Raw genomic sequence first — 23,699 nt, forward strand, 5'->3', positions numbered from 1 at the left:
TTGAGATGGGCTATAGAGATAATTTTATAAATTAAAATCAGTTTTATTTACTTATCTCTAATCAATAAGATGGATGCAATAATAGAACAATGAAAGTGTAAACACGACTAACGTTCCAGTCTGTAACTTTTTAAATATTAATTTTTGCATTATATATTTGTATTATATAAAAATGCATTGGGTCATGCATTTTTGCATGACCCAAAAAAACGAATGCGCCCTCGAAATTAAAGCGAAAACTAACAGCTCAGCAAAACTCAGTCCAGGTAGCCTTAGACAGTTTTTGTGATATACAGCGTATAAACAAATTATATGCTTACAAAAGTCTGCCTTAAGTATAAGGAATATAATATGCTTTACATCCTTGTATTATAAAATTGCATACTGTTCCAAAAGTTTTTGATTTTGTACAGATTACTTAACAGGCACATTTTACTTGCCAAAACAATAAATTAACATTTATTTTTATTATTATAAAATTATGATGGATAATAATTATTGATTGTAATATTAGTTAAATATAACTGATAATTACATTTATTTATTGTGTAGTATTATTACAATTAAAAAAATAACCAAGTCAATGGTGTTATAAAATCGAAAGTGGCTTCTAATTTTGAGAAAACTAGTTTCTTTATCTATTCTAATTAAGCATCTGTTGCTGTTAGTTTAGTAGATACATATTATATGTTATTTAACTATTCTATTTAACATTCTGTATATTGAATAATATTGACGCGTTTGAAATAAAGAAAATGTAATACGAGTAAAAAATATTCTAAAGCAAGATCTGTTCAAAAAGAAACCTACAAGTCTGAATTGTAAATCTAAAAGTAAATTAATTTAATGCAACGTATCTGATATACAATAAAATATTCAACGTCAGCTTTGCAATTTAGTTATGTTAATTACAAACGAAAGATATTTTTGAGAAAATGACACAAACAAAAGTAATCGTACAAAATGGAAAATAAAACGTACAACTTTCATGTTATATAACGCATATATTATAAAAATTTATTGAACGATTAAAAATATTAAAAGATAGACAATACTAAAAAATATATTGTACAAAGATGTTGTAAAGCGTATTAGTATTAATAAAATATATATACATTAGTTCAAAAAATTTTTCGATATTGTGTTTTTCTATTCATTTGATACGTAGATATGAAATTCTGTCGTATATCAGCATGAATTAAACGTATGACAATTCATAATCAGTTATAGTCAAACAATATTTCGTGAAGAAGGATTTCTCCTCTCAAAGAGGAGAATTTCTCATTTCAAATTCGCATTAGACAGTAACCTTATGAAAATTTTAAAAAGAATTTTCGAATATATGAAATTCGAATTTATTTCAAGATAACGCAAGATCTTATGCGTCAAGTATAATGTAATAAAAAATCTACAAGAGAGCGTTCTAAAAGTATCCAGCTTTCAAAATACTTAATTTTTACCGAATTAAAGTAATGAAGCTAACGAATCATTAGAAAAAGTATAAACGATCTTACCTAAACTATTTCGATAAAATATAAGATGAAGTTTTAAAAAAGTAACAACTCAGTATGTACACATATACACATACATTCTCTGTAATATTTATATTATTTTTATATATGGTATCGTATCGATATTATAATTATTTATATTCTATATCAGTGTTCGAGATGATTACATAAAACTTACGTAAAACTTTAATTTTTGTCAATAAATTCGATTTTTTAGGAGTCTTACAAGAATGATTCTGCAATCTATAGTTTTTCTCAAGAATTTACGTTTCAAAGTATTTATGTGTTTTATAAGATTAATCAACTTTGGTAAGCTGAATGTAATAATAATGCTACTCTCTAAATTTAGTAAAAAATAAAAGGGATAAAAATAAAATCATACTTTTCGAGCTGATTAATATACGTCTTTCTTGATTTCGAGAAAAATTCAAATGGCATAATAGTTTTTTAATGGACGGGTATTTTCAAGGCCATTTTTAGATCAACCTGATTTTCTTATTAGAAATCTATATTTTTATTTCAAAATTCTATTTTTCGTAAACATATGTATAACTTTTATCCGAAACCTTTTTTTGACGAATCTCTATTTTTTAAGATATTTAGAGAAACAACTACAAATTGATTATCTACTGGAGTTCAAAAACTTTTGATATTTCCTTCCATCTAATGTTCGTATTTCGAGTTTATTTTGGTTTGGTGGAAGCCTATTCACTTGCATGTAAACATAGTTACGGGTAGCTTGTCACTGATCGTACTATATATTTTACAGTATTCTGGAAGATGTCCATCGTATTCTTCATTTTATCGTATCGTTAAATAGTTTTAAAAATGGAAAACAGCTACAAGCAAAAATAATGAAATTTGTGTGCTAACTGCAGTTGTTCACAATTCAGGTGTGAGTGTACGTTCAATTTCTCGCAGTTCTAAAATATCCCGAATGAGTGTTCAACGAAATTTAAAGCGTCATAAGCTCCATTTATACAAAGTCTCTTTACATCAAGAACTTCACGGACATGATTTACAAAGTCGAGTGACAATTTGTGAACGGGCCCAGGATCAAATACAAAGCATTAAGTTTTTTTTTTCAATTCCGTGACTGTCGAGGTCACCCGTTATCTTATAAAATATAGGTCTTTAAATATCTTATAAAATATAGATTTTACCAAAAAATCTTTCAAACAAAAATTATATATATTTTTACGTAGAATAGGATTCAAAAATAAAAAATATAAGTGGGTAATAAAAAGAAAAACAAATTAATATCGAAATAACTTTGAAAACGTCCACGTATTAAAAAGCTAATAATTCAATTTGAATCGCCTCTGAAAATCATGAAAGATATGTATCACCTATTTTTTAATTAGTTGCCTACGAGATACTTCGTTGAGTCTACTTAAATAGGACACCCTGTAGAATGAATAATATACACATACCAGTATATGCATATTATTGAATTGGTGAAGCATAACACTTTTAAATCGTATTAATTATTTGTATCAAATATTCAGTCAATTCTTTGAAATAATCGAGCATATAAAGTAACCATTTAACCGACAAAACCGGGCAGAACATTTCCACTTCCGGCTTGTTCGTAATGTAATTACATCCGTAGTTGATTAAAGCGCAAACCTTTATGAATGTGCGTACGCATGCGCTATTAGAATAGTTTTGATGTGTACCAATTGGCCGCAATTCGGTTGTAATTTCACCATGATTTTGACGAAATTTTTACTGTAAGTAATTATTAATAAAGACAACATTCAGTAGTAACATGTTTTATCAATAATTTACAAGTTTCAATGAAGTTAATTAATCGGGCTCAGTTTTAATATTAGTGATATCTAATATTATAAGTTATGTAAATCTATAATTATAACATTTTCTTAAGGATTAGAAACAATAATACACAGTGTTCGCTAAAAATTGAACGATACTGTTTGTATAAAAATAATTCAATTTTTGTTTGATAATTAAAAAAAATAAATGAAGAACTGATTGGAAATCAGAAATTATGTCGTGCAAGTAGAAAGCGTGACATTCTAGGGCTGCAGATTTATTTAACACTGATTTAGATTTACGGCATACGTCTTTATTAGTATCGAATTATCAAAATGCAAGTATAACTGTATGTTACAAATCTTAACAATCGATGTATAAAAAGCTACTATTCTTATGATCAAAGGAAACTTCTACCATTAAATTACTCATTTATTTACGAATTACCAATTACTTGAATACAATCTATTTTTACAAAATACCGGCATCGACAATACTTTTAATACTATTAATGATTAATTATAATAATGCCATCAAAAAACAATCAAGCATTATTTCATTTTAAACTGAAATTTTATAAAATCCTATATGGAAAATATTAAGAAAGAACGACAATTTCTACATAAATTTTCTATCGTTTCCGAAATGGAACAAAAATTGTTTTATCAATACTTTCACTAATATTAAATTTATTAATTTTACCGTAAATATCCCATTCGTAAGTTTCATTGGCATTCTATACACTTATTATGTTACCGAATATTTAAAAGTCAAATAAAACCGTCTTATTATATTTTAGATATTATACTAACAGTAACACTAACTTGCACCATCTATTTTCCGTTTCTTTTTCTTCTAACAATATTCTTTATTTCTTTATGTTAAATATTAGAGAAATAAAAATTTTCTTGAAAATGAATATTCCGAATACATATACACTGATTTGACCGTAAAACTATTTGTCATGAAATTGTTTTACTTATATTCCTCTATTTTTTTACGGTTATTTCTTATTATTCAACGATCACAAAAGTGTAAATGTGAATTTACACTTTCATTATACATATTCAACTAAGAATACTACTTTTAATCGGTAAAACTCTTTCAGAAATTAATTATTAAGTGGTACGACAAAAAATGTAAAATATCAAATAAAACAGTAGCTTAAAAAGCAACAATTTCATTAAAACAATACAACATTTGAAATTAAACATCAAATGGCGATTTAAATAACTGTCTAGAAAAAAAAACACTGGCAGTACATTTATAAAAAACACATATATGTATGTATAACTATACGTACGCTGCCTTCGATAAATTCAGAACTGTCATGATGCAATCCTATCGATATATCCAAAATCGATTAACGGGAAGAGAATCCAAAAATATCTGGAACTTGCAAAATTTGTGGAATTTCCCATTCAAACGAAATCTTGAATATTTGAACGAACAAAACTCCACAGGTTACGTGATCTTGTAATCAGAACCAAAAGAATTTTTTTACAACAAACGAATTAATATAAAGAATAAAAGGTCAATATTTCGAAAAATCTACACTAGAGACAGAACAGACGTATACCGTGTGCCGACCACAACACGACTGGCTAGACTGGTTATTCTAATTTCCGCCCACGATCCTCTCTTAAAAAGAGAAGTTTGTGAGAAAGGAAGAAATATAGAAGAAACAGAGATATGGAAAGAAACTTAGAGATGAAAGAGGACAGAGGGAGCCACGCGGTGGAATAAGAAAAAGGTAGTGACGGCTTTAAACATCACTATCTATTGCGGACAATAGACACTCTAATAAAAAACTAATAATTCTTGATTAAATGATATCCCTGCTTAATCTTCTTTAATGTAGTTCTATTATTACAATAAACTGTGCATATTTTGAAATAATTTTTGATACATTACCACAAAACGTAACATATGAGAATAATTAACATTATTAACTTTCGGACAAGTTTTGCGTATTTAAAAGTAAAAATCAAAAATCAACCACGTTATATATTAACAAGTCAATTCATTTTATTACACTTGAATTAATTCATCAAGCACATTATACAATTATTCTTAAGCATTATTGATATTTGCAACTATAAAATTTTACAATTTTCAAATTGTATCAGTACAAACACTTATATTGGTAATAAAATAACTAACACAATAAAAATAAAGTTAATTTGACAAGGTAGAATAGAAACTAAAAAATATATAACACTAATTATCTATATGTATAATAACCATCGTTGTGCGAGGTTATACTTACTGTATTCAAACCAATGTAGTGTATAAACAAAATTTAGAGACTTTAGTTGTCTCGACAATTTATACGTAAAAATTAAAATTAAAAACAGAAACACTTCAACCCTTTTTCTACAAAATACTTTTGTATCATTTTTTGTAGAATTAACGCGAAAGGAACAAAAATGTATTAGATCGTTTGATAAGGACTTATAAAGAGTTGAGACAATACGTTTAAATTTAACATTTATAAATTGTTAGTATAAACAAAACTACTAAATTTTGTTTATATACTAAATATTATACTATTTAAATTTTTTACGTCAAGTTAAGTTTAAAGCTTCATTCTTTTCATGGGTCGCATTATTAATGTCAACCATAAATTACGGTTGCATTCAAAAACGATATATACATTGTTATATTAGTGTTAGAAATTAAATAATACATAGTTTAAAAAAATGTATGGAAAGTTATAAATGAAAGATAAAATAACTGTATTTTATTCTTTATAAAATATATTACTTTTATTGTAATAAAACCATGGCATGCACAATAATGATCGAGTCTTACAATTGAGACAGTCAGTTTGAATCTATGTATTTTACGTTTCTTGCTGCCGATTCAAATCTTTCAACAAGACATTATTTTAATAACATTTTTTGCATCTTTCTCTAATAACTTTAGTATTTTTCAAAAAGTGGTTTTTGTTCTTCGGAAATTCTAATAATGTTAAGGTGCGTGTCCACGTGACATTAAGTTACAACTTTTATTATTTTGATAGTGAATGTGACATTTATCTTCGCAAAAACTAAAAATTTCATTGTCACAATGAATCACTGGCACATCAGTGTCACGAAATTTGATAACCCAAGTTTGACTTTTAGTGCTGTTTCCAAAACAATATCATGACCTGTATGCATTGAAATTACCTGATGGCATTGTCACGACACTCATAATAATCTCTCAAAAGTATTATACCCTTATAAGCATTAATTCGTTCCTTTATAAGAGGAAACGTACTAGCGCTAACTTCTCCTTCAAAGATAGATCTCGCGCATGTTGCGCGACAAGATGCGCAAAAGTATTATAATTATACCATTGGCCAGATGCGAAAAATCCGTAGCAGAACGTTTGTAATCTTCCGAAATATTTAACCTCGATATGACTAACCTAAATACGACAAGATGCATAGTCGCTATTTAAAAAAAATAGACTGGCAATATCTTTGAGGTATGTAAAGTTAAATTTAACAATTGAATTATTATTTATTAAATATATTGTATGTTTTCAGAATTAATTTCGATATATGTAACCTGTTCGTGATAAATCGCAAGAATGGTTATGATTAAACATAAAATATTAATTCCGCATCGAAATAAATATAATAATTACTTCACTTTGTGAATAATTGTGTACAAATTGTAACAGGTAAATTTTTAAAGGCACTTAACAATCATCATTTCATACCACTCATTCCTTTTAGGAATCTAGGTGCCACATTTGTTGTCCCTTTCGTAAGTTAATAAATTTTCAAAATTGTGTAGAGCATTTAAATGAACCTGAGCAATATGCAAAAATTACATCTGCAGACTGTACAGTGTACATTGCAAAACTTAGAAATATAAACAACATTACATTCATATATAAACATCATACAGCAAAGAATACAAACTTTCAAGATATAAAAAATGTATAGCATACATTAGAATACATCAAAATGTGCATGTGTAGCATGTGCAAAATGACAGATATGAGAGATCATCTAAAAGACCTACATATAATAGGTTGTTCAATAAATTTTATCAAACAACAAAACTTATTGCACAACATAGTATATATACAGGATGCCTCAACATCAATAGTACAATTAACAGGGAGGAGAGGGTGATTCTATATGAAAAAAACAAATAAAAAATAAGGAATAAAATTTTTTCATTTGAAATTTTGTTGTTGAGAAAATCAACTTTGAATATTCATTGAGTATGCATATACTCAGCTGTGGCTTAGATAATTGAATCTCAATACAAATCATATGTCACTTATAAATAACACTTTATTTACTTTATTTACCGCCAAGTCATGGTAGATGTGATACAATTACACGCATTCATTGCATAAATCATATCCTATCCATGTATCTTTGATTTGTATATCTACTCATTGTGAAGAATTGATAGAAACTGTTAGTCAAAACTGAAGATAGTAACATACTACCAAATAAGACTGTGATAAGTGCTTAGGATGTCATGTCACCACAAACGTACAGAAATGGAAACATAAACAAAAGTCTGTATCGAGATACAATCATCTAAGTCTTAGCTAAGTTCACATGTACTCTGAATATTCAAAGTCGGTTTTTTGACAATAAAGCCTTGAATGAAAAAATGTTATTCTTTACTTTCAATTTGTTTTTTCATGTAGAATCACCCCCTCCTTGGTTGTACCACCTATGCTAGGACACCCTGCATATATAAGAATATATGTAAAAGATTTTACGGGTATGCTTGTTTTATGTTTTAAAGAATAATTTGTTGAAGTATTAATTTACTAACAACAAGAGTATAAGACCATTCAGTCACAAATTTAGTTGAAACTTTGCATCTTGATAGATTTGCTCCCCTATTTATGAATATAAACCATCATATTGGTAGACATTCAATAGTTTTTTAGATTTTCATAATTAAAGTTTTATCAAATTCGATAAATGTAATGTTAGTCACAATGCATACCAAGTCAGATAGTGATGTAAGAGTAACAATTTGAAATTGTACATGGTTGTCTAGAGTTTGATTGATTTCCTGTGGATGGAAATATTTTTTTGAAATTCGTCTATTCAAATTCGTAAAATTTTATGCATACTAAACACAACATGTGAGAAATATTTTTGTTCATTATATATATTTTACTTTTAGGCACAATTCACTAAAAACACAATATTTTTATTTATTCACCTTCCTGCACAAAAATTTTAGCAGCTTTGATATTATAAATCTAGTATTGTTAAATATTTATCATTTTGGAATTTTTGTATTTTTATTTATTTCGTATTATTTTTCTTTTGACTTTTTGTATCTTTTTATAACTAGTATTGTTAAAATGTTTACATTTTATATTTACGTTTTATGTATTTTTGAATTTTTTACATTTTTTTATAACTTCACATATTACATTTCGTATTTTTCATAAAATTAATTTATGAATTACCTCCTAGAAAGTAAAGTTATTTTTGTTTAATATTTAATATGCATAAAATTTAATAAATTTAAATAGATAAATCTAAAAAAAAATTTTCGTAAGTCGAGAATCAATCAAACTCTGACCAACCGCGTAAAACACCAAATTGCTATCTTGCCGCCACTATCCGATTATTTTTTTTTTTCATGAGACTTCCCAGGACTTCCTCAATTTCTTGGAGTGGTATCGAAAGTAATTCCAAATTCCCCACATCCGGAACCCCAGGTTCAGTGCTTACTCATTAAAACGCCCATAGTGATCATACTCGTACTATTTCGGAGGGATATCGAAAAGTACATACAACATGACTTCCGGTGACCCCTCATCTCCTTGAGGTTGGGGGGGGGGGCCTAGGGAGGCCTCTCACGTCCCCTGCCAGCAAACTCGCGGAACTAAACATGACTCTTACCAGGACACTTGCCCAGTCGGGGCATACTTCCGAGGTGTATTGCACCGTGTCCTAGTTGCCGAGATAATGTCAACAGCCTATTGTAGCTTCTGTTTGGAATCAAACGATCAATCCCAGTTTAATTTAAATAAGCGTTCCCGTTAATCCGTTGTCGAAGTGTCGTCAACTGCTGCGACTACAAAAAGCACAACTAACAGTTTCTTAAACGTGATGACTTACCGCACAAGTGTTCATTGAACATTCTAGAAACGATCAACCACCAGAATATTCCGCCGAATATTTAAGATCTATCTGGTAACTTTGTAATCGTTACTTGCTCATTGTTCCTATCGCGCAACGGATTATTCGTACACCTAAGTTGAACCCCTGTATTTACATACTCGTGCGTTTATATTTGTACCGGTACGAGCCCGCGAACGTTCAGTTTCGCGATGAAAAAGTTCATACCAGTAACGAATAGCATATCGAGCGAACTCGTCGTAACAGCAATGATCAGTCTTTGTTTAGAAGTCTCGTCTAAAAGATTCACTTCGACAGGCAGCAGCCTAGTCTTGCAAAGTCTAAAATCGTAATCTCTCTGATTCCCGGGCTGAGCACGGAAGAGTAGCAAGCAGTCATCCGCGACACAATCCGGGCACTAAACATGATAATGTGAACACTCCAGCTTCTCATCTGTCAGATAAGCTCTCTCGCACCTTTATAATTGCATTCGTGTGCTTGTTTGTTGCACTCCAGCAAGCTGTTTTGCGCGCACGGACTCAGAAGTCGTGATTTTTCAGTCCGTACAGAATAGATATTCTCGCGTTTCGTAAAAAGCAGTATCGTCAATTCAATGTAATATTAGTCGTCTCCATTACATATTGAACTTTAAATAAACTATTTGAGTGTCAGTCCTATCCACTGACCCCTCACGGGCTGTAGCATGCCTTGCTTGCTACAATACGGATTTGGCTCACCCGAGGTATTATATATAATGCCAATCATACCGTAGGACTCCTGTTGGTCGTCGCAATGACCAACTCACAATTCCTTTTTTAGTTTTGTAAATGGTACGTGACGGTAAGGGGGTTGGGGGTCTTGGTTTAACGACCCGGAGAAGAATGGTAACTCTATAAATTATCCTTAATTCTAAGTTATGGCGCGCGGCGATGGAATTTGTGATTTGGGGGGGGGGGGTAATTCCAAGCGACCAATAACAACCCTGGATTACCTGTCAACCCTCCAGAGTATCTGGGCCTCTCCAGGTACGGTGGCTCTGCTCGGGACAACTGACATTCCGACCTTCTCATGGGACAGATTATTGATACCGATATCGAAACTTAAGGGGGGGGGGGGGGCTCCATGTGGCGACCGACGCAGTCGCGTCCACGTCTACTGCTCCCCTGATACTAAATGAGGAGGAAGATCTCGGAGACGAGGATACCGCTGTTGTACCGGTGTCAACCACCTCAGCGACGCCTGTGAGGTTGGCAGCGGATGGGGCACGTCATATTCATCCCAGCTGCGCTGGAGATTAGGAACGCGCAGCTTCGGTCGAGGCTGACTGACGCCCATGACCATCTGGACCGGTCGCGGGGTGTATTTGTGGGGCGGTTACGACAGGGGCGACAGTGCTCCTTCGTCCGCAATGTCGCCTGTGAGTAGCATTGAGCTAAATGCCAAAGACGCTCATAGACATCATGATGACTGCACTCAAGCGAGAGATACGGGCGACCCTATGCCTGACCTTTGGAGCACTTGCTCAGGAGATTGACCGGCATCCCGGAATCGTCGGGGCGCATGAAGCGGCCGTCGCAGAACGTTGCCGATATGGCGGTAGCGATAGTGGCGAGGCCAAAAGGCCAAGTGACCGTGGTCCTTCCTAAGGCCATCAATAGCGCCACAAAGTCTGCTGTTACTACAGGCAAAAGGAAGCCGTCAGTAGCCGTGGTGATGTTGCCACCGCCACCCTTATTCGGGGAGGCGTGGGCAGAGGTTCTTCGCCGAAAGGCCAAGAAAACGACTAAACAGACTGCCCAGCTTGTACCACTGCCCTTGCCGGTGGAAGCTGGCACAATAACGACTATCAAGTAGAAAGCAAAGAGCGTAACGGGAAAGCGAAAGCCACGTCTAGGGTGCCCCCCAACGACGACAACAATAACGCTGACCATCCGGGAAGCGGGTGGTATCACCTACGAGAATGCGATGAGGATGGAGATCGATCGGTGCGATTTAAACACGCGGTGACCGGGGCCCTTGTCCTAGGATCCCGATGGCAGAATAAAGACGGAGCTTTTCAAAACGAGCTTCTCGTCCAACGAATGAAGTAGGTTTTAGCCGTTCAGGGAGTCCGGGTTGCCCGGTCCACGAAACACGTGGAGCTCCGCGTGAGAGGGCTGGACGACTCGGTCACTCGGGAGGAGGTAGCCCTGTCGTTGGCCCGAGTAAACATCGAAGAAATCCAAATGTCCTCCTTCGGCCTGGAGTCGGTTTGGGGCCGGTGTCCTCTTTCTGCAGCCCGCAAGGTGATAGAGACCGGGAGACTCGTGGTGGGGTGAGTGGCGAAAAAGATAGAAATTTTCGGGTAACGCCCACTTCAATGCTACTGCTGCCTGGTGACAGAACATGTCACTCCGCGGTAGACCGCAGCGATGTTTGCTATCGCTGCGCTGCTACTTCCAAGTGACCGCTATCTGTGGATCTGGTAAGATTTGCCGCACAGAATGAAGGCAAAAGCTATACACCTCCCTCCCGGTAGAAGAGGCGAGCAGTGAGGCTCGAGCCGTCCCCGGGTCTGAACCCCCAGCTCCTGAGGTTAACTAGCTCTTCCCCATAGTGGATGAGGGCGAGCCACGTCCCTCGGTGGACCCGATGACCTAGTCCACCGAGCTGTTGGTCACGGTTGAGGAGTTAACCGCAGCTATCTGAAGGTTAGGAGCGAAAAACACCACCCCAGTCCTGACGGTGTGCCCAGCCGGGGAGTTGCCCTCCACCTGGAAGGTAGCGCGAATCAGGGGGACCGGATCAGGGGGATACATAAAACCGAAGTACTGGTGATTCATGCATCTCGGGGAAAATCGCCTCCTCTCCCCTGATCCGGTTGGGTGAGGCCATTGCCGAGGTGAGGTCCCAGATGAGGTATTTGAGGCTAATCCTCGACAGCCACTGGCGGTTTGAGGGGCATTTCCGGTCCCTGGCCCCGCGGTTGGAGAGGTCGGTTAATCGGCTCTCTACGCGGGCATGGTCCATTCGGTGGCCCTGTATGGGACCCTCGTATGGGTGGGCGACCTAGCCATTTCCCGACGCAGCCAAACCCTGTTGGGTCCATAAGCAGCTAGCATTGCGAATCGCCCCTTATCCTATGAGGCTGCAATCCTCTTATCAGGAGTACCCGCGCTGGACTTGCGAAGGGACTCGCAGCGGCTTTAGTGGAAAGTCGTGGCAAGAGGTGATCCTGACGGGGCGGTAGATGGAAGCCCTCAGACGTCAGGCCCGGCAGTCTATGCTGCTGCGGCAGCAGTAGCGACTGGTCGAACCGACATTCGACCAGTAGACTGTCGAGGCTATCCGGCCACTCCTGTTAGAGTGGCTAGGTAGAGCTTACAGCTCCCTCACCTACCGTATGGTGCAGGTGCTGTCCGGGCATGTATGTTTTGGGCAATATCTGCGCCACATAGGTAAAGAGGCTGGCACTGTCCACAGACCAGGACACGGCGCAGCACACCCTGGAAGTGTGGCCAACCTGGACGGAAGAGCGCCGTGTCTTGATTAGGATAAGCGCGGTGTCTTAATCGGCATAATTGGGGCAAATCGCTCGCTGCCGGGCGTGGTGAGAGTCACGCTCTCAAATCGTAATTTTGCGGAAGGACGCTGTGGGTCGTCGGCAAGAGCAGGGCAGGGACGGTGGTGGGAGGCTCTCCTAATCATGGTGAGGAGAGGCACGTTAGTCTCACGCCTCGTACCCCCGCCCCTGCTTCACCCGGGAGATGGTTAACCCCACCAGATGACAGAGCCGCTTTCAGGAGATTATAACTAAAATAACCGTGTTAACAGCAGATTGTGGCGTTGAAAACCATTTCCAAGCCGTTGTGGCCGCCCCTTGAATAGCGCCCTTCGGAAAGTTGTGACAGGGTAACGTGGCTCTGCTCCGCTACCAGGCGTGTAGTCGCTGAAGAAAGTGGAAGGGGGCCCTCTTACCACATCCTCTCCCAATGAGAATGTGAGAGAGCGTGGTGACTGTGCTGCACGGGGGGGGGGGGGGGGGGGCAGTGGAAGCTTTAATATTTTTAGTTCCCGATATCCCCCGAGAACGTGCGAGGATGGCCATCGTGGTGAGTTTTAATGTCCCACCTCAATGTATCAACACAGAGTTGTCTTTTAGAAGATTTCTTCACGATAAAAAGAAAAAGGCTTGGCATCCTGGTTGCTGGAGTGGGGAATCCCACACACCCTCTAACTTCATCGCAAGGGATTAAGAAAGTTTTAAGAAGATTCCTCCGAGGAAAAAAAAACCATGTCGCAGCTCTATGCTCACGCATGCTACCATGGACGCGTACATATAAAAATTATAATAATTTTTAAATTCAATTTTAATTTCAATTCAAGCGTAAAATTCAATAAACAATAATTTTTTACCAAAACTAAGACCGATTAGCGGCTACATGTATAGGAAAAAATTGTTGAAAATGTTGATTTCTGCAACATATTTCAAAATCATTGAAATCGGTGAAACCTGACTTTTTGTAAATAAAGACCGACACTTTTTAATAAAATTATTTTGTTTAATTGCTGTTAAATTATTTCACTTTTTTATATTATTTGGTGTTCTTAAATATAGATTCGTACATACGATATTACGTAAACTGTGTTGAAAATTGTAACTTACTACAATTCATAACATATTAAAGAAGATATGCGTTTCATTTTTTGCAGCATTTTAATCAAATGCATTTATTTAGTACATCTAAATAAAATGACTAAAGGCCGTCACTGCGGCCATTTCTCCTAACCCTTTTATCTTCACACCTTCTACTAAAAATACTATTTTCCGCACCGTTCTTTATCCGCGATTTCAGTGCTTCGCGGGCACGAATCATCTTACGATACAGAATTCCAACAAATTCACACGTCTATTTAACTTTATAAGGCTCTGTAGTTACAGTTCGTTGAGGTCACCACATTTAAACTCAGTAGACTGTATATCTAGAATCTTGCATTATACAACTCATCGACACATGGACCTTTTATTTGTTAATACTAGAATAATCAGCGATTTATGCAAATATTACGAAATTTAGAAACCTATAACCTATTTTGCACAATTACAATCGTTTGCTGATTTGATACATATTTTATATTTCTATGAATAAAATTATAATTTGAAACTAAATTTTTATCAATTTTATTTTATATTTTTGAAAAATGGTTAATTTAGAAGTATATAAAACAAAACTAGAGGAGATACGTCAGTTTGCACGCGAAAACAATGTTTCAGAGTTCGAAATTGACAAAGCTTTACACAACTCCTTTTGTATTCTTAAAACAAGAAACCAAAAATGTAGTGTACTTTCTTGCTTGAAAATCATAATTTTAATTTTGTTTATGGTTATTGTATGTTTTGTATCTTTTAATTGGAAATTCTTAGCAATTATAGTAATGAGAAATTTGCAAAATTCTATTTATCCAACTTTGAAATTACTTAGAAAAGTAGCCATTCCAATAATTCAACATTATCCTTCTTTATCTGGTATGATTAGGCTATCATTTACTTAAAAATAATAATATTGATAATAAGTTTCAATAACTAAGAATTTATAACACATAAACATTATAACAAGAGTTTATAACACATATTACACATAAATTTGAAAATATTAAGTTTTTGTAATTTAATTATAAATAATTTACTCTTGTTTTCGTCCAAAACATAAAACTTTCTACAAATATACTATAAAATATAGCATAAAGTTACTTAAAACTTATACATTATAAAAACATATTAAAAGATAAATTCCAAAGATTTTTTCTCATTTAATTTGAATATTTAACACAAAATAATATTGAACTGCAAAATATTAATATTAAAATATAACTTTACATATTATATTAATTATAGCAATTAAATTCAAATGTTTATACTCATATTTTTGTAGAATATTATGACGAATGGTGTATATTAGAAAATCCATATTTCTATGTAAATGACATTGATTGTTGGCCTTGTAACGTTGTACACTTTGTACCTGATTTAACTGGTCACCATATATCTAGATCCTTTAATCCTGGAATTCCTTATACAAAAACAGAAAGTTTGTCAGAAATTCGTATGGAAAATATACAACAATTATTTTGGGAAAATTTAGAAATATTTGAAAAAGATGCTATGAAAGTATTTTCTAACAACTTGACTTTCAGGTATTATAGAAATAATGAAATCCAAATATTATTTAAAATAACAAATAAATACATCATTTTCTGCATAGTGTACATGACTTTCTAGAAATATTCGAGATTTCATGGAAAGTAAAGTAGATGTAAATCCTTCAAAGAATTTCAATAATCACATTACATGGAGAATTAATCGCATGTCAGCAGGAAGAATTTTGAGAAAATTATTTCCAAAACCTGAAAGTACTCCATCTTGGTGGGAACAGAGTACCGAGAAATTTATCCTTTTTGATGAACAAAACTCTTCATCTTATTCTTTGGTAAGACATTATTACTTTTTACATATTTTTATAAGTTAAAATTGTTGTATTGTGTAACTTATTATTCATTATAGTTATTTTGATTTATAACTATTAATATAATTTAAATTTTAAGCAAAAAATGATTGTTATGATTAATAAATTGTATTTTTAAAATGACAGCCAAACCCAGAGTGCAGTAATGTTGTGATAAGATGTACAACTGGTACAAGATTGATAAAAATGATATCAAGCCCAGAATGTACTGGATTCTGTGAACCGATCACAGTATTACTATCTACTGGAAAAACTTGTATGTACTTTAATTTATAGTTAATTACCTTGGTAATGTATATGCCAATAATACAATTTTTTTTTAATTATATCGCTTCAACTACTGAAGGTTATTAGCAACTTTTCTTATACTAAAAAGTATTTCTTTTATATTCTAGTGTTAATACCTCCCTTTTTATATGAACAAATAAACAATAATAATTTTGTTGAGTTTTGTGTTGCCATTTTTAGCCCTTAGAATGCTACGGCAAAAATATTGAACAAAGCAAAGCATACAGATTGCACGTGTGAAAAAAAGTCCAAAAGTTCTTTACCATTCTTTCACCTGGTTTTGAAGCATAAGCAGTTTCCATTTAGAAGTCTAATTGTAGGTGCATATAGCTTAAAAGGGATATTTATGTTTACAGGTCGAAAATTAAGGTCATCTTTATTTTTATGCTCAATAATATTTTATTCTATTTGATTAATACATTAAAAATATATTTTTTGGAGAGTAAAATAAAAAAAAACATTAAGTATCAATTTTATTAATTTTATTATAAGTTATTTTTAAAGCATCTTAAAGAATGTATTTCTGGCATTATAATGTATAATAACGTTGTTATCATTCATAGCTTTTTGTAAATTGATAGTTTATTACGTAGTTGTCATTTTATGTTAAATATCTCATTTTTGCCATACAATTTTTGGATTTCTTAATATAAAATCAAAATAAATAAAAAACCAAAAAAAAGTTATGATCGGATGGTAAACCAAATATTTGAAAATGATTATTACAATTTTATTTGAAACGGACAATTTTGAGGTAAACACATTCAAACCTATCGTATAGTACGGTTGAACAATTTAACACGCTTTCAAAAATATTCTACAATTTCGTTATTTTTTTTTTTCATTTTTTCACTGTACCCTTGCAACTGGTACCATTGCTCTGTAAAGTTGGATGGAAGTTTTTTACAACTTATTATTAGTATATAGTCTATAGTTCAATCCTGAATGGGGAGTTAGTAAAATGAAATTCATGTATATTGAAGTTCTTTAGTAAGTGAGCAAAAATTCAGAAATAAGTTACTGAATAAACTAAACTAATTGTATCATATTCTGCTGTATACTTAAAGGGGTATTCTGATCTAGAAATCCATTTTTTATATCGTTTTTAGGATTTTTTGTTTGAAGAAATTATAAAACTTTTGTATAGATTTGTTAAACATCTATTTACTAATATTTGAAGTATAAATTACTTTTTCAATAAAAAATAGTCAAAATTATACGAGCTGTTTCATTTTATAAAATGTCTTTAAAAAAAGTGTTCTGTTCTGCTAATCTGAAACAAAAGAATAAAATAGTATTTTTTTTAGTATGAATATGGCTATGGTATGTACCAAAATAAAGTAAAAATTTCAATAATTTAAAAACTGGTAGTTCTTTGAAGTTTGGATTTTGATTCTTTCACCTCTTTTTCATCTACACCATGTTAATAAAATTAGAAAAAATCAAGGTTTATGCGGTAATTGTGCATGTGTACTGAAGATTCTTTTCAAATTTAAACTCAATTAGACTAGATGTCTAAACGTTTTGAAAAAAATACTTTCAAAAATTTTCTTCTCAGGTATATATAAATATGTATACTTACAATTAATCTGCTAATTCAGGGCCATACAATGGATCTTCCTCTTGTTTGAAGAATTCTTACTCTACCAATTTCTCTTCTCTGTAATTGATCCTAGCCATTTTTGCTACTTTGCTACTTTGAATTACCAATGCTCTGAACAATGTATTCTACAATACTTTTGTTTTAAGAATTCGCATAAATTTCCGTTTTTTAGTCAACAGTTATTTTCAGTACACAGAATATATATAATATATTATAAAAACCGTTGTTAATTATGCACACAACTAAAAATGTAGCCATTTGGATGATAGCGGTTTCCAAATCGATGTGTTTAGAAACGAAAATTGAATTTTACTATTGCATTTTCTGCAAATCATCAGTGAAGAAGCAACAAAAAAGACATAGAAAAAATTTAAAATGCAGTATTTAAATGTACTGGAAATAATGAATCGTCAAAATCTCTGTTGTTTTGTAAGTTGTTGGCTAATATACTTGGAAGATTGAAGTCTTTCTTCATAGAATATTGGTTTTTATGAAATTTTTCTATGCTTTGGTCACCCTGCATGGGTACTCTGCTTTCATTCCCTTTCTATCCATTTTTATGTAATGAATATACAAATTTTTCAAGTGGAATATGTCTATTGAAAACACATCTATTATCCACTGTCTTTGACAATCGCAACTAAACTAAACTTGCTAAATATACGAATATATACCTCAAATGGTCAAAAGAGGTTTGAAAGAACACTCTTTCTAAAGAAGAATCTTTTGACAATGAAGGTCAAACAAGGACCTGCCATTACAATACAATTGCACATTGACTCCATGAATTGTGTTTTTCAAATACATATCTAATTTCATTACTTTTACCAATTAAAATAAATCCTGAGAAGGACGTTTTTGCAGACATACTTGATTGAATTAAATTTAAAAACAAATCGAATTTATTTAAATTCTGAACTAGAATACATTCTTAATTCTACAAGTTATGTACTGGTGACAGTCCATTTTTCAAAGTAAAATTACATAACATAAATATATGTTTCTGAAAATCACACTCAGAATGTTTTATTGGATTATATAACAAATATGTTTAAAATTATAAAATACAGCAAGAGTGTAATTTAGTGTGGTTTCATAGTGCAAAAATGTGATAAAATTTACACGGGTAGATTTGAAGCAGTGCCTTTAATGTTGCAATGTGTATGACAGATGTGTATGATAGTTAAATGCTTGTATATTTGGCTGCATATTTTACTGACTAGTATTTGAAACAGCGCGCTACAAGGAGACTTTTAAATTTTAACTACTCATATCTTAAAACTGAAGCTACAAATTATAAAACAGTAACAGAATTTTTTATTTCTCATCACATGAAGAATTTTCATATATCAGCTTGTCTCAAAAGCTGCTATAATACTTTGTAATTCATCTATGAAATAATGAGCGCTTATAAATAAATTAGATTGTATAATTGAGGAAAACACAAACATTTTAGTAAATTTGGCGAAATTAAAAAATTAAAAATATACATCTAGTTATGCATTGCATATCCAATAGGTAGATTTTAAATTTAAAGCAACAAACTTCTGACCACACAGAACATTCAATAGCGCACTGTTTCGCGCTCAAAAGCTGTGGTAACACTAGAAGCTACTTCGCAAGAGCTAGCATCTCTACTTAAAGTTCGACAGTATTCAATGAAATAATGAAAGTAGTGATGGAAACAAGTGTATTGTATAGCATCAACTTTGATCATACAAAATAGTGCTTTTTAAACAAGTTAATCAAATAACTTGTCTATTTTTGAGAATAGAAAAAGTATATTTGACCAATCTTGTTCAGTTTCAAGCTGAACTACATCTGATGTTAATATTTCTTTTGTAAGTGGACTTGTAGAGGAGATGCAAAAACCAACTTTGTTTTTTAAATGCTTTTGTTTTTTTAAACGAATAATCTTTTACATACTTTCTAATAGAGTACTTTAGGATATGTATAATGATCTATAGTTAAGTGTTACGATGGAAAATAATTTATTTCGAGCAATTGAAATAAAATATTATTTTGATAACTTATACTTGATAAAATGAAGACAATAACAATAACAATACTGGTTGTTGATGCTTATATATATGAAAAGCATGGCTTCATACCAAAGAATATACATACAAGTAAAAAATTGAATATGATTGACAGGCGCAAAGTTTTTTTTTTTAATTAACTTTAAAATTAATTAGTACGATCAAAAAAAATTGCCATCGAGTTAGTATCAATTATTCAAATCCTGTACCACAAAGAAATATAGTATTTAAACAAAGACTGTGATGTTAAATAATGTAACTTGTTTTTGATTGATAAATATTAAAAATTGATTTAATTAATAAAAGTGATAACTTCCATTACCAAACCAAATTCTCACATATTACCAAAAATAAATAAAATTTATTATGTCTTCAGTTTATAAAATTTGATGCGAAAGAGAATTAGATCATTTTTTACCAAAAATGTGAGCCTGCAGCTCATACATTAAGGGATTAAATAAATTAATTAATTTCAAGTTAATTATGTGAATCATCTATTTTTATTCTTGATAAATATTTTTAACAAAAAGTTTATTTCATATTTATTTTATTTAATAAACAATAGATTAAATTATAGTTTGCTTGAATTGTTCATATACTATTTAATATTGTTTGTCAATTTACGATTTAAATTACATTCTTTTTTCAGTGTGGTACAATTGGTGGTACTGGCGACCAATCAGCCTTTCAGCTTTAAATTCAACTAGTATCTCCATTAACTACATGACTTCCTTTTGCTAAATTACTTTGTAACATGTAAATTATTATCACATAATGTTGCTACTGTATTACTTTAATTGTTTCTGTATTTCTTTTAATTAAAATTCCGTAATTATATTATTGACGAATTTTTCTTCTTTTTCATATTTATTTTTATTATTTCTCTACTTTATTTAATTAATATAATTTTAAAAATATGTATCTGTACAACACTATGTAAATAAAAGTTCAAAGCGCATTAAAATAAATATAATGGTAATTCAAATTCAGTTTGTGCATCTAGGATATACAACAATTGTATATGTTCCAAGTTTGTTAATAAATTTAACAAACGGTTACTACAAAAATTAGAAAATTAGTATATAAAATTAATCAGAATTAATCAAAAGAAATTTTTATAAATCTGTAGAATGAAATATTTGACATATTTCATAGTAATATTTAAATAAATGTTATTTCAAGAAAACCTTTAATTTTTGCTCAAAAATGATTTTGCAGTTTCATTAATAGAAATTTCAATTGTACTGAAACTAATTCAATATTATCAATTGAATTACAATTAAATTAATCTTTAATATTATTATTATATTTTTAATTCCCTAAACACTTAACATAAATAAGTGTATGTTTTGAATAAATAAATCTTTATTCAAATTTTTCCTAAAGCTTAATCTAACTTTTGTTGTAGTTTTTGTTTAAACATAACAGGTACTAATGATATAACTGCAAATACGCACAATATTAAAATGCTGTTCCAGGACCATGCATCTCTGGAAGAAGTTAATTTTTGCAGTGTTTGGCCTGCTTGTATTGCAACAAAAGATGGTACGGCTACTCCAAAAAATGTGCCAATAGCAAAAGGTGCTAAAGGCACTCCAATTACAGGACTAGCTAGATTGATGAACCAATTTGGTAGTAGTGGAGTTATCCGAAGAAACAGCATATAATTAAAAAGATGGTGTTCGTGTTTTTTTACTGTTTGCATCCACTCTTGTGCTTTTTCTGGGAAAAACTTGAGCAGTAATTTACGTCCCAGAAATGATGACAGAATATAACAAAGTGATGCTCCTATTGCACTGCAACTACATACTAGGAATAAAGCTAAAGGGAAGGGAAAGAGAAAGCCAGAGAGGATTGAAAGGAAAATGGAACCTGGAATGGCAAAAGTTTGTAAGCTGAATCCATGTTAAGGAATTTTAAATTAACTTATAAATTTCACTTATAAACAATTACACTCAGCATTCAATAACCAAATGCATTCTAGAAAATTCTGAATGATTACAATTTGAATAAAAATTAAATTTATAGCTAATTTGCAATAATTATTTTGCTCAAGTAATATAAAATTTATTCTTATACACTAAAATAAGTAAACTTCTTATTGGTTGTGAGAACAAACACAAAGTTAATTTAATAACTCTGATACAATAAAATTTAAAAAAACTTGCATCTATTATATTATACTTTAGTTGTTAAATTGGAATAATTCCTAAAGAAAGTCTTCACCATTATGTGTTTGTTCTCACAAAGTAACACGAAGTTTTGCTTTTCTTGTTGTATAAGTTAAATTCATGGCATTTCAAATTTCACTTGCACTGTGGCATGCATTAACCAGAAACCAATTGAGTATGGTACATGCTTGAATTATTCAAATTGATCCACCTTTTTGAGGTTCCCATACAGCCAAAGATTTCATCTTAAGTACTTTAAAAATGCAAGTGTTCGATTGTTGAGTCTACTGTTATGTATATATATGTTACACACAAAAAGGAATAAAGAGAGTACTAAAGGATACAAAATATAAGTAATAAATAATCCAGCTAATACTTGGAAATAATAGACATCTTTGTATCGACTTAAGAGTTCGCCCAAATTTTTAGCATCTTCAATATGTAACGGTATTTTTAAGTGTTGTCGTTCATTTCTGAAAAGATAAATAACAAATTTAAAGGTTTTTATTTATAGAGTGTATTTATTTTTATTCTTACTCTGCAAGTTCTGGAAAACTAGTATACACATAAAATAGTGCTGATAATGAAAGAATAAAAATTACTCCAGCTGTTAGGATAGCTTGCTTAATCGATCCCTGTTTTGAGGAATCTGAAAACAAAGTGTTCATTCAAAAATTGTAAGTAAAAGTTTGATAACCTTAAAATTAAAAATTGTAAATTTAAACAATACAACATTAATTAATTTTGCTTTATGATTGCTATAAGATTTACATTTTATTTCCTTTTGACAATGAATATCTTTAATTGAAATTAATTGAAATAGGTTAGAATTTGAAATAGAAGATAAATATTATTTAATTACAAATATGAATTTTTTAAATCTAATTAATTACCAATATTCATTACATTTATTATTTCCATTTTTCACGTTGATGTAACAAACAATAAACAAATTTTGAAATTCATTTTAATAGAAAATGACAAATAAAGCTTCGTTTTAAAAAATCAGATTCTACTGCCAGAAAAATATATTCTGAAACATTATCTTACCAGTATTTTGTCTTATTCTATTTTCCATTTCCATATTTACACTGTTACTGTTCTACCACGAATCAATTGCTTAAAAATTCAAGATGGCACAAGAGTAGAAAAGGCTATTCTTTTTTATATTAAATGAAACGAACTAATTTTATCCAAACTAGATACATATAATATTTTATATTTCATCTAAATGTTATATCTTATAATTGTAACTTGATCAACATAGTGTATGATATCTTATGTTACCCCATTAGATGGCGCGATACAAAGATTGGCAGTAAATGATAAAGTTTTAAGTCACACGTGGACTTGAAGATTTTTTACAAGATAAAAAGTCTTGACTTTTAACACAACATGTGTGTTCGGAATGGCATGACAATACGGCATTTAAAGTTTTTAGGGTAATAAATGACAGCATTAAAAATCATGACTTTATGTTACGTGAAAACGGGTTTTATTCGTTACAGCAAAGGCAACTGACGATGGATCATTTTACACAAAATCGGTCAATTTTATACTCGATATCAGAGATTTTATTTAAATTGAAATATGTTGTAAGTTCATTTGAAAATAGAGTTGATATAAGTCATTATTTTGTTATTTTCCTAAATTTTAAACGGTAAAGATTTTTCAAATTAGCAACTATCCATTTTTAAAAAAA

At 31.8% G+C, this 23,699-nt stretch overlaps 3 protein-coding genes across 6 annotated transcripts in view; 1 reads left to right on the forward strand and 2 right to left on the reverse strand.

The window, feature by feature from the left end:
- Positions 1 to 4,868, reverse strand: part of Wgn (Tumor necrosis factor receptor superfamily member wengen) — a 112,708-nt gene extending 107,840 nt beyond the window's left edge. For all 4 annotated transcript variants that reach the window (XR_012993249.1, XR_012993250.1, XM_076320026.1 and 1 more), the window contains exon 1: positions 4,591 to 4,868. The gene's annotated coding sequence lies outside the window, so the exon portion shown is untranslated. The remainder of the gene's footprint in view (positions 1 to 4,590) is intronic.
- A 1,685-nt stretch (positions 4,869 to 6,553) lies between these two features.
- LOC143151155 (uncharacterized) lies at positions 6,554 to 20,776 on the forward strand. The gene is made up of 7 exons (XM_076320018.1): positions 6,554 to 6,761; positions 6,823 to 6,959; positions 13,535 to 14,899; positions 15,306 to 15,567; positions 15,653 to 15,860; positions 16,023 to 16,152; positions 20,476 to 20,776. The coding sequence occupies exons 3-7, from the start codon at positions 14,575 to 14,577 to the stop codon at positions 20,565 to 20,567; spliced, it is 1,017 nt and encodes a 338-aa protein (XP_076176133.1). The 5' UTR covers positions 6,554 to 6,761; positions 6,823 to 6,959; positions 13,535 to 14,574; the 3' UTR covers positions 20,568 to 20,776.
- Positions 20,308 to 23,310, reverse strand: Stas (Transmembrane protein stas). The gene is made up of 4 exons (XM_076320020.1): positions 23,048 to 23,310; positions 22,535 to 22,646; positions 22,342 to 22,470; positions 20,308 to 21,721 (listed from the first exon to the last, which is right to left on the reverse strand). Exons 1-4 carry the CDS (start codon positions 23,079 to 23,081, stop codon positions 21,214 to 21,216), a joined length of 783 nt encoding a protein of 260 aa, XP_076176135.1. The 5' UTR covers positions 23,082 to 23,310; the 3' UTR covers positions 20,308 to 21,213.
- Between the last annotated feature and the right edge of the window lie 389 nt (positions 23,311 to 23,699).

Source organism: Ptiloglossa arizonensis, chromosome 9 (genome assembly GCF_051014685.1).
Source record: "Ptiloglossa arizonensis isolate GNS036 chromosome 9, iyPtiAriz1_principal, whole genome shotgun sequence".
In the NCBI taxonomy this organism is placed as follows: Eukaryota; Metazoa; Arthropoda; class Insecta; order Hymenoptera; family Colletidae; genus Ptiloglossa; species Ptiloglossa arizonensis.